Source organism: Myripristis murdjan, chromosome 10 (genome assembly GCF_902150065.1).
Source record: "Myripristis murdjan chromosome 10, fMyrMur1.1, whole genome shotgun sequence".
NCBI lineage: Eukaryota > Metazoa > Chordata > Actinopteri > Holocentriformes > Holocentridae > Myripristis > Myripristis murdjan.
Genome location: NC_043989.1, coordinates 8683515 through 8695693, shown reverse-complemented (window position 1 = coordinate 8695693; position 12179 = coordinate 8683515). Strand labels below are relative to the sequence as shown.

The 12179-nt window shown below is 38.5% G+C and overlaps 1 protein-coding gene across 2 annotated transcripts; it reads right to left on the bottom strand.

Moving 5' to 3' along the window:
• Positions 1-72: 72 nt before the first annotated feature.
• Positions 73-10690, bottom strand: asb5a (ankyrin repeat and SOCS box containing 5a). 2 transcript variants are annotated; one of them, XM_030062796.1, is made up of 7 exons: positions 10341-10690; positions 8287-8366; positions 6083-6190; positions 5583-5733; positions 4444-4578; positions 3157-3348; positions 73-651 (listed from the first exon to the last, which is right to left on the bottom strand). In XM_030062796.1, exons 1-7 carry the CDS (start codon positions 10543-10545, stop codon positions 524-526), a joined length of 999 nt encoding a protein of 332 aa, XP_029918656.1. In that variant the 5' UTR covers positions 10546-10690; the 3' UTR covers positions 73-523. The 2 variants fall into 2 exon arrangements, with proteins under 2 accessions (XP_029918656.1, XP_029918657.1); XM_030062797.1 differs by lacking the exon at positions 73-651 and adding an exon at positions 2938-3043.
• Between the last annotated feature and the right edge of the window lie 1489 nt (positions 10691-12179).

The window sequence follows — 12179 nt, the reverse complement described above, 5'->3', positions numbered from 1 at the left end:
ATTATTAGTATACAGATCACATTACATTAGGTATAAAATGCAAAAACTATGAATAATCCAGATATATTGTGCAATTATGGCACATGTTATTTATTTATTTAGTTATTTATTGTGGTATCAAAGTGCATCACCCTCTGGTAGCTATTGCAACTACTTAGGCATCATCTATGTATTGCAAACCTGCATTGTAAAGCATAGACATATTTTTTTTTTATTGTTTTTTTTCTCTAACCATTGTTTATCCAGGGAAAGCTTAGTAAGCATGCATGCTCTTTTTCAGCAACACCCTGCATCACATTTGTCCCAGCACACACATTCATACCTGGAAGCTGCAGCCACAGTTTGGTTTTGTGGCCGCAAAGCAGCTCCTCTGTGACAAATTTCAATTAACTGCTGCTGCACTGACTGGTAGCTAAAAATAAAGGCAGGATGAGTTCACCGAGTTCAAGTGCCATTTTGCGTCAAAGGCATTTTTTTTTTTCTGGAAATCTCAGCTAGGCAAACAGTTTAGTTGCTGTGCTTGTCATCTGTACTGCAGGTAGTTCCTGAGCAGGCTGGGCAGAGGAAGGTGGGAGAGGAGGTGCAGTCTGTCTCGGCCCACACAGTTCCTGATGCACTGACGACACAGCTGGCTCAGCAGTCGAGGTGTAGCTATGCAAAGGAAGAGAGAGTTAAAACATATTTTAATTCCACCGAAATTAAAATCACCTAGGCCTATGGTGCAATGGCACCTTCAGATTGTGTTCTTCGGTCTGAACCACAGTGGAAAACTTTTTGTTTTTGTAAACCCTTGTTCATCTATAACTGATGAACCAAGAGCCAAATGACCAAAGTCCATGGACTCATAAGTAGTGTGTTTATTGGACAGTGTTTTGTAACTTGTCACCCTGCCAAATTAGAGATTTTAGCGGTAGTCAAAACAAATATGTATGTATTTATTTATTTATTTGCACAATAAAAGCAAAACATCAGAACAAAAATGAAATAGCAATAGATTGTGCAGGTGAGATACAGAAAACCCCTAGGGCCTTATAGGAGAATCCCACCTCAAAATTTGATTACATTAAAAAAAAAAAAATCTATGTCAAACAACATAAGAGCAAATATACATTAGATTAATACAAACATACATTAGATCAATGCAGTAAATGTGTGTAAAAGTGTGTAAAAAGAGTGTATGGACCTATGTGAGTATGTGTACATGTGTACATGTGTGAGTGTACATGTTTATGCATGAGTGTGAATACAAGTGTGTGGAAGCAAAATACGAAACAAAAACACCTAACCCCAACTACCAAAATACTAAGTTAAAGTTTGGCATTTATGGTTTCTTAGGGAGGTTGATTGGAGTGCAACTTGAATGTAACTGTTCCACAGCTGTGCTCCTTTATATCTAATAGAGAACTGACATAATCCAGTGCAGAACACTTGAAGGTGTAAACATTTAGCACGTCTTGTATTATAATTATGTACATTTGTATTCAACTGGAAAAATTAACTACAAGGCTGGGGAGGAGAAGCCGGGTGATGGAGGATTTTAAAAATGAAAACACAAGTTAGGTATTTGTGTATATTGAAAATTGACAAGATATTGAGCTGAATGAACAGAGGGGCTGAATGATCAGTCCTGCTGCTTGATGTGGCAATTCTACAAGACCGTTTCTGCAAAGTATAGAGCTTGTTAAGACGAGTGGGATAAGTAGCTCCCCAAATGATATTGCAATATGTGAGGTATGGATAGATTAAGCTGTGATAAAGAGTGATACCAATGGATTTCGAAATTTTATTGCAAACAACATGAATATGTTTTCTTCCAGCTTAAAGTATCATCAATATGGACACCAAGAAAACTAGTGGTTGAAACCTGGATAATTAGGTCTTTTCCAATAAAGAAGCGAGAATTAAGTTTACAGTATTTTTTGTTTTTTGATGTAAATATGATAAAATTAGATTTTTTAACATTAAGAGATAATTTGTTTAATTTAAACCATTTGGAGATGTTTTCCAAATCCTTATTAGCTCTATCCATTAAAATGTGAATCCAGTCACCGTAAATTTAGCAGAGCATGACGATCTTGTCTGTGCTATATGCTGTCTTTTACCTTCTTTGGTGTTCATACCAGTGAAGATCCAGAGTGTGGTTTGGCTTTAGTTCATTTTGTCACGCTTGGCTTTCCAAATAATGAGTTAATGCTGACTGTCAGAGGTTAAGATTCTTCTCCTAAAGCGCAAAAATGTGCTTTCCCCCCTGCAGTTTGAACAACCACTTCCCCACTCCTGATGAATGTCATCACACCTTTTTTTTTAAGTGTACTGAGACGTGCATTTTCAGTTATTTGGTGCCACCTGAGTTCAATTTGCCTACAGGAATAATCACTCCAGAGTTACAATAAAATACTTCATACTTGCTTGGTTAAGTGTTGATTCAATTTATAGAAAGTACTGTCCAAAAACAGTAACTTTCAATAACTTTATATCATACCAACAGGTACAGTATGCTGAGGATGGTAAACCCACTAAAATGCAGTTTATCCACCTTTTTATTTATGAAACTGATTTTCTAACATCTATTTAGGCTGACACAGATTCATGAATTTATATTATATCCCCTATGATAATGATGAGGACAGAATGTTTTAAGGAAAAAAGTCAAAAAGCAACACACTGTGAGAAATATTTTATTCATATTGGTGTTTGCCCTTGAATGATCACTGACTGGAGACATAGTTCACCCTACTTTCATGTGGCACTGCATCATTGCATATAAGAAATTGTCTAAAAGGCAGAGATAAATAAAAATTCAGTAAAAATGCCCACCTTTACAGTAATGAAAGATACAATCCTGTAGTAAGCTACAAGGGTGTAAATACATGTCAAAGGTGCTATCCAAATATAAAAAATCTAAAGTTGATGATAAATATTATTACTATTGTTATTACTATGAATATGCAAAACAACATGGCTACGCTATTTATTTGATTCATAATTCCCCAACATCTGTTCAAACAGAAATTTCATCTGCTCCTTAGCCTCCAGCGATCATCTACCCAAGTAGAAAAAAGAGTAAAAACAGACAAAATATGTTCAGCAGGCAAAAAACAAAAAAACAAAGATGTATTGTTGCATGCAAAGCAGAAGTTAGAGTTCAGTCCTTACCTTCATAGAGCAGTAGGAAGCCCTCTGTTATACTGCTGGCTGGAGCCACCTCTACTGGCCTCTGGAACTCCATGTTCCTGGCGTTAATGTCTGCACCAAAGTCCAGCAGCAGCTTCACCACCGCCGTGCAGTCTTTCTCTGCAGCTGCATGTAAGGGAGACTCCAGGGATTTGCCTTTCTGGACATTTGCACCTGTATATTGCGCAAAATTGTATTATTCACTTTCTGGATTTGGTTATCTCTTTCCATATAGTAGTCACTGTGCATACCAAAATTTCCATTAGTCTTTTTATAGCAAAAATGTATGCATGCATATCTCTCCAGTATGCAATGTTCAGTGTATTCAGAGAGTTTCATGTTTTAATTTGCTTTCTAGTGTTACCACTTTCACTCAGCCTGGCTTGTGTACTTCTGCTCAGAGATTTTCTACATTTCCCAGGATGACTTTAGGCAGCCTCCAAAGAACCAGTTTGTTCTTGTTGCCTTGAGTCAAAGGTTGCGGCATGGGAATAAATATCTTGAAAATGTGATCACTCAGCTGTGGGTTACACATGCCCACAGGTGCATTGCTTACTAAAAACGTAGCATGTCCCACAAATATACTGCATTCTGGTCTATTGAGGCGATTCTCATGGATAAACTGCTATCTCTGTTTCTTCTCCTTGTCCCTGTATGACTGCTGAATGTCAGTGCAAAATGGTTATCCTAGAAAGAAGTCCTTGCTGTGTTATCCTGAGGGAGTTACTCCAAAAACTGGCATTTGCTTTTGATGTTTCAGATAGCATTTGCTTTTGATGTTTTAGATAGCTGAAACATATCCTGCAGTTTTCTGCAGAAATAAGAAAACACCAGCAAACCACAAAATCAGTCCAGGAGTGCGGGGTAATTTGCCAATATATATTTTTTTAATAGTGTTAAAATGTCTCAGGGTGAATTCCTCCTTTAACAATCAGCTAACCCACCTAAAAGGATTCCATTAATCTTCAAATACTTTCAAAGGAGTGAAGAGAGTCCCATGATGGTCCATTTTTTTTTTAGGCTTGATAACGCTGCCAAGAGTGAAATTTCATGGAGAAACACTGACACACACACGTGCATAAGTGCTTTTTTGTATTTGTTTGTGTGTATGTGGACTCGTGGGTGTGTATGTAGTGTATCTGGGTATACTTTATGTGCATGCATGCATGTGTGTGTGTGTGTGTGTGTGTGTGCGCGCGCATGTGTTCATTTGTGCAGCTGTCTTTATAGAGCTGTAAAGATGCACACAGTATTGCGAGGCGAGCTCACCTTCCCTCAGGAGTTTTCTGGCGCACTCGAGCTCTTGGCAGACGCAGGCTGTATAGAGGGCCGTGCCCAGGTGAGGAATGTCCATGTCCACATCTGCCCCCCAGGTCACCAGTGCCTCCACACAACCGCTATGACCTGGAGTGATATAATGAATGTAGACAGTGCATGGCAGAGCAATGTCAACAAGCTGTATTAGTGTCTAGTCAGGCTATGTTGGAGCAATTTCTCAAAATACAGTATTGTCACACAGTGATTTAGTAAAAGACACAGTTATATCTATACATAAAAAACAAACAAAAAGCAGTCCTTTGTATTTAATTAGCAAGGTCAGACCAGTGTATAGCTTTGATGATGTAGCAAGAAGATATTGGTCTTTTATTAAATATCAAAATTGGCCAATTGCATGGTGTGTTGCCAATATGATGGATGTTCCTCCCTGACCGCAGCTGCATTAAAAGTGCATTCATTTACTAATTCAGTTATTCAGTTAAGTTTTACCCAATTTCCCTTCGGGGATCAATAAAGTATTTCTGATTCTGCTTCTAATTCTTCATTCACATGCCTAATATATCCCAGAGTTTCACTGGAATAGAAGCGGCTGTTTAAGGCAGGTTATCCTACGTTAAACAGCCTTAAACCAAGAAGAATTTTATCAGCCTGGGTTTTATTGGTAAGGTGCAGATTGCTATGATGATCTACATGCTGGCTCAAAGGATTTGGGAAACCGTGGAAACACTAACTTGGTCGTTTAATTTTTTGGGGGATATAAATGTTCAATATAGTCACAAAATACCAGCTGTCAAAGCCATTAGTCGAACAATATCAGTACAGGCCGAACCCTTGTAATTAAATGCCCTCCACCTGAACTTAGACAATGTCTGATTCTGTAACCCAGGGCAAGAAGCTTGTTTCAAAGTAAAGAGTCCATGCAGAAGTATTCTCTGCCTCCAGCTGTTTGACTGTCTAATCTCATTCAGCCAGAGCACATTATGAAGACTATATTATTAAATTTCAAGGTTTTTTTTTCTGCAAGGTTGCACTGATGTTTATCGCTGAGTTTTGAAAATTGCATCCAAATACTCCAAATGACATATAGTCTGCAGTTTGAAGTATACATCGAATAATGTGTCAGAATAAACCTTTGCTGGTAGCTTCGTGGATGGGTGAAGGATGGAACGTGGGGGTCTGGGGTTTTGCTCCGTTTTCCAAAAGGACCTCTGTGCATGGCACACTGCCCACTGTGCAGGCGTTGAACAGAGGAGTGACCCCGTCAATAGTAGATGCATTGACCTGCAGAAAGACACATATTTTTTGTAGCCTTTAACCAGGTGAGCTGTCGAAGAAGGCGTTGTTATTTACAGCATCAGCCTGGGAGAATGGTTGCAGAGGCTCAGTATCTTGGATAACTTTGCTACACTTTTTCAATACATTTTTATTTACTCATGCACTAATCCCTCCCAGATTGTCTCAGCCTTCCTGAGGAGTTAAACTTGAAACATGTCAGTCACAAACCTACTTTGCCTAACCTTAAGTCGACACATCCCCCCATGCAAATCAGCTTTCACCTCTGCAGTCAACAATATGAGTCAAAGCTAAAAAAAAAAAAAAAAAAAAAAAGACCCTGAAAGGTGGGACTTACATTGGCTCCTGCATCAATGAGAGCTCTGGCACAGGCAACATGGTCTCCAAGACATGCTTCATGGAGGGGAGTCACATGGTCTATGGTCATAACATTCACATTGTGACCCTATAGACAAACATGGTCACAAATATGATTATGTTTTGCAGGGTGATAAGTCGTTTCATTAATCAGCCTATATCAGCAAACAGTAGGAGCTGCAACTATGTCGATAGAGTAGGTAGTTTACCTCCTTCTACAGAAGCTTCACCCCTTCTGTCCTTTTGAATCATGGTGGCTCATAATTGACACAAACATTAGCATCGCATTTTCCCAAGAAAGACGAGCAAACTAACTTGAACAGAAATGTCTGGTGAAGAGATATTATTTACTACAATGATAATGCTACTATTTACTTTAATGATAGTGCTGCTTTGTCATTTGGTGCTCTGTCTTGCAACAGAGGCTTTTTATCCTCTTTAGCTGAAATGTCTTGCTGGCCTGGAGCACCATCTTCCATTATTAAGTGATTTATAAAGCAAATGAGGAGGAGGGTCTTGATACTTCAGATGTTAACTTTAGACTGTAATGCTTAAAGACTGGGCAGGCTTAATATTCATACTGTACACAGTATGTGTACCAAGTTGTCTGTAATGTGTACACAGTACATATTACAAAAACATGTCAGCGCTACTGCAATGTTTAAATTGGGGAGGACTCGGTACACGAAGTTGCACAAGCATATCAGCTTTAGGAACATTTATGTTTCACATTAAGTTGGAATGAAGTTGCTGTACAGTGAAAGTTCAGTCAGGGGAGACAGCGTGGTCTGCCTCTCCGGGTTTAGATATAGCTTTTCCAATGCAGTCACATTTCCAATCCATTTTCTGCCATTTGCTGCTCCTGCTATTCACTCTTAACCAGTCAGGTCCATGCATTCTGGGAGGCAATCATTGCGCCTCTACCAAGTTTTTAAATTGTTTTTTTGTGCTCGGCTGCCCTCTGATATCACTTCATTGTGGTGTTATGTGGCAAATTTCCAACCCCCGACCTTCTGCGTTGATCAAATCCAACTTCTCAGAGGAACATTCAGCTCCAGGGTCAAGTCAGAGGGTGATCCAGCTCCAGGAGTCTGGTTCTAACAGTCACCTACAGGAAGTCCTCCTTTACAGTCCTTACACCACCATCATCTGCACTGTCCTCACAGCATTAACCAGCCCATAAAAACAAATTCACTGTGGGGTGTAATCACCAAAACCTTTCTGTAAATTGCAGAGCCTTCTGTAATCACAATCTTGCAGTACAATGTTTTATGCATAATTAGCCTATGCTATAATCAGTTCAATAAAAAATGTAAATACAAGTTTAATAAACCACATTTTATATTCTGTTTTCCCTCTGGGTTTCTTGAAGGCGCCAAATGTTTGTGTTTCTGGTTTAAATCTGCTGCCATAGTCGTTGATCAAGGATGTTTGTTCACTATGACCGGGTCAAACCAGTCAAAAATCAAGAAAATGGATTAGTGGTTGAAACCTGCAGCGATGCAGCAAGAAACAAGGAGAAAGCAGTGAACAAGAAGCAAAAACAGAGCTGACAAAATATCCTCAGTATCAGGTTGCTTGCTGTTTCAGAAACTGATGGAGCCAATTTGACTTTTTTATATAGGCTCATTTTTTCAGGGCGTACTCGGCTGAAAATATAAAAATATTTCAAAGGGGGTACATTACAGAAAAAAGTTTGAGAACCGCTGGCGTAACCTTATAGTAAGGAACTGTCTGGTGGTAGATGACACTGTGATGGCAACATAAATCAGTGGTAATTAGTCTGATATCATTATACAGTGTTACACCCATTGAAAAAGACAGGTAGCCCACATATGTTGTTGACTGCATTCCTAATTTTATGCACATTTGGTTAGAGAAAGGCGTTTTCATGCCATTATTTAGCATTGAGCAACTAACAGAGGTGCGAATGTGATGTTAATAAAACAAGGTTCCTTTTGATAATCTAATTACATTAGGTCATTACAAGTTACACACCTGCTTTTGTACAAACCCGCTCATCCCTAACATCTGAAACAGGGCTCTTGCCGAGGCACTCAGCCGAGTTTTATCACACAAGGGATGATCAGATCAGATCAGATCAGATCAGATCAGATCAGATCAGTGTTAAATGTATCACAGACAAGGTGATGAACATGTAGCTCCCAAAGGGATTGTGTTCACCTGTAAAATGAGGTTTCTCAGGGCCAGGAGGCGGCCCTGACCCGCAGCGTCGTGGAGGGGGGAGCGGTCCGCCCAGGATCCTGCAAGTAAGAATCAAGCACATATTTTCTTATTTACATTTCCATTATATGCTGTACTTTCGGGATTTAGCTGATGCTCCTATTTAGAGTTACTTGCAGTGAGCGTAACAGTAGAATACACTTTTAATTCCTAAGTTGCTGACATTACAAGCAGATAATAATGCGGATTAGTGTCACAATGCACAGGCTATAGACAACAAAAACTCCTGCATTGCAACAAGAAGGCCTAGGTCGAGAAGTTTAAGGAGAAAAGCTTAAATGTTTACATTTTTAAGATAAATGTGGTGTATTAGTGAAAACAGTTATTATTTTTTAAGCTCCAAATCCTTTTTTCTTGTGCTTATGTTTTTTTTTATCCTTCATTGAAATTCCAATGCAATGATTACCCCAATTTGACTGATTAAGTTCTTGTTTTTTTTTTTTTTTACCAGTGTAACTTTTGTCTCATCAAATCTGTACTTAACCTTCATAACTATCTCATGAACTCTATATCTTCATTTTTTGTATTATCACCTTCCTATTTCACCCATATAAGCCTCTTCTTATTGCTTTTTTCTTCTTTTTTTAATCTGTCTGTTGTATGCTTAATCCTGCAAATACTCAACAATTAATCTACGTGGTGTCAGATATGCACATGCAGACGGCATAAATAAAAACTGAGGAAAACAAATGTTTGCAAATATTCTATTGAGGGTTTGGTATAGTTTGTCGAGGTTCCTAGATGGGTGAGGTTTACAAGGCAGTGTTGTGACTGTGAACTCTCCACATGCAGCATATCCCAGCCACCTCACACACACTGATTAAATCAAACTTGCATTTGCCACTGCCTTTTTGCCAGACGTCTGACGTAAATGTTATGAAATTGGCATAAATCTCACGAGGCACACCTGAGTCGATATCCAGGATGACAGCAAATGCATTCCACACAGCAGCATCATCATCTTCCTCCATTTTGGGCTTATAATTTATAGATGATAATCAACCTAATGCATTCTATTAAATTCATGCCATTTCATTCATGCAGCCCATTTTCCTTGATAATGACTGACATTAATTTGAGGTATGGCTATAAAAGACTCAGCCACAGACATCAAACAGATTTCTTAGAACAAGAAAGACCGTATCTGCAGGACCGTGACTAATACCCTGAGCTCGGCCAATTAGTATTCCATGGAGTGAGTCCACCCTGAATTAAACCTTCCCTTGAATGATAGCTACGGATTATGTTGTCGCCATGTCTCTCTCTCTCTTTCTCACAGAATATTTCTTCAGGCCTCCTGTCCCTGAAAATGTGAAGTGTTGTTTTGGTTGTATGCTGTCTATGTGCGAGGGGGTGGAGTGCATAGCTGAGAATGGAAACTAGGGCAGGATGGGGGTGGAGGGGTACCATGACCCTGTTCTATTAATACACAAGAGGAAAAAAAAAATCCTGACAGCCTACTGCGTCTTGCTTTAATATTGCATCTACAGTAAAGATTAATAAGTAGCTATTATGCTAATGAAAGAAAACAAAGTGGTGCAAATGATATTATTCAAATCTGTGTCCATCCTGAGCCAATGTGAGTGCCGTTAATGGCTTCACTGGATAATTTTACGGTATTTATAGCTCATTTGTAAACACAGAGAATGTGAGATGGGGTGGGAGGGTGGATGGGGGCTTTCATTTAGTATGATTTCACTTTATATATATATATATATATATATATATATATATATATATATATATATATATATATTAACATTTTCTATCCAACTTTAAATCCCCTCTTAATGCCAGACCCACATCTGGTCCAACACACTGAATTCCATTATGTGTTGCTGTGACAGTATTCACTGTACTTGCCTTGAACACATCAATGTGAGTGAACCAAATGATGCAACGGACAGCAAACAAAGAAACAACTGAGAGCATAAGAAGAATAATAATACCACAGCAGCTCTCCGAGGCATGTCATGGTCTATCAGAGTACTCACTGTGCTGCTGGCCGTAGTCGTAGAACTCTGCTGATATCCTGGCAGCCTCTTTACGGTTCCCACGGACAATGTAGAAGTATGTCAGCAAGTTGAGGGATATCTTGATAAAGAGCTTGAAGCAGAACAGTGCCAAGATACTGAGGTAAACATTGGACAACTGGGCCGCGAAGGGCTTGTTGGTGAGTTCCTCGGCCGGGTATGACATTTCCTCCGGTACTTTACAGAAGGGCTTTGGTTATTATGAAGGCAGGATCAGATGCCACTCCAGAAGCACCAGTAGCCTAGTTTTTCCTCCAGTGAGTGAGTGAGTGGTTGGCTGGTCCTGACAAAGAACAGGCTGGGAGAGAAAAAAAAAAAATACTCTGCAGCTGCTACTGTGCCTGTGACAAACTACAGCACATTATTGTCCAATGTGTGTGTATGTTTGTGTATGTGTGTGAGTGAGTGACCACATTTTATACAATTTAAATTTATGAAGTAGCTGTTCTTATTGCAAATGTTGAAGAAAATGCACTTCAACATTACTTTTAACCCACGATGAATAGGTCTGAATTAAAAACAAAAAACAGGCTGTTATTATGCTGGAGGTAAGGTGCTACTCTTCTTAAAAAAAAAAAAAAAAAGTCCTATAAAAAAAAAAGATCTTTTTTTTTTTTTTGGACATTTCTGCTTTGTTTGATAGTGACAGTAGAAAGAGTCAGGAAAAGCAGAAGAGTGAGCAGGGATGACATGCAGTTAACTGGGACTAGGAATGTTTTACTTTAATAAGATTAATTTCCCGGTAATGCAGTTCTGTTTTAATTGCATTTGAATTTTTAGTCAGCAGACTGGTTTCTTTCTCTTTTCTTTTTCTTTTTTTTTAAAAAAATAAAAAAATAAATAAAAATCATGTTACTTATTTAACATATCAGCAGAAATTTTCCTATCAGGTCAATACTGATATTTCATTTGAAAGCCGATTTCGGCCAATATTGATGATATGCCAATATTATCATGCATCCCTAGTGCTTGGGGTTGATTAGTTCAGTGCAGCAGGTGGGATCAGTAAACTGCTGAGGACAGAGACGTGACAGAGGTGGGAAGAGATCATTCAAGATCAAGGAAAATCCTCTGTCTCCTTTCAATCAAGTTGTTCATTTTTGAAAGATATGGATTGTCAGCTGAGACAATATAATGCAGCCTCGGAGATGAGGTGAGTCTGGTGGAGGTTTGTCCCGAACACCTGCCTCCTGTCCATTGTAGGTGAGGAGCAGGATCATTTGTAATCCAGGCCTACAATAAAACATTGATGAAGAGATAACTTGTAATCATGTAACTTCATAAACTGAACTTTCTAATGCATCTGACTCTGCCGTGATTGTGTAAGAATAATCTTTATAGTATGTAAGAAGAAAAAGTGAGAACAGTGAGAAAGACATAGAGTGCTATTGGTTGAATGATCAGCTGTGATAGTAAACTATTTCTGTGAGTAGAGATGTAGCCCACCAACGCTGTTTGTTTAGGATCAATTTGCAGAAAGTAATCAGTAACTTAATTATTTTTAGACTAACCCAACTCTTTTCATACCTATGGCAGTGTTTACATGGCTATGAAAAAATTAGGAAAAATATGATAAGATAATAGAGACAAATAACTTTATAGCTATGAAAACATGGGGAAAATATGAAGAAAGGATACATGGTTTTAATCTTACCAGTCTAGACCAGTGGTTCTAAGACTTTTTTAAAATAATGTACCCCCATTTGAAATATTTTTCCTCAGCCAAGTACCCCCTGACCAGTGCTTAAAAAAAAAAAAAAAAAAGTATAGAAAAAAAAAAAAAAAATCCGATTTAAAGAG

Coding starts and splice junctions, on each gene's coding strand:
- asb5a (XM_030062796.1), bottom strand. CDS start 10,545: ATGTCATACCCGGCCGAGGAACTCACCAACAAGCCCTTCGCGGCCCAG. Junction 8,367..10,340: donor CGACTACGGCCAGCAGCACA/GTGAGTACTCTG, acceptor TCTTACTTGCAG/GATCCTGGGCGGACCGCTCC. Junction 3,349..4,443: donor CAGAAAACTCCTGAGGGAAG/GTGAGCTCGCCT, acceptor CGCAATATACAG/GTGCAAATGTCCAGAAAGGC.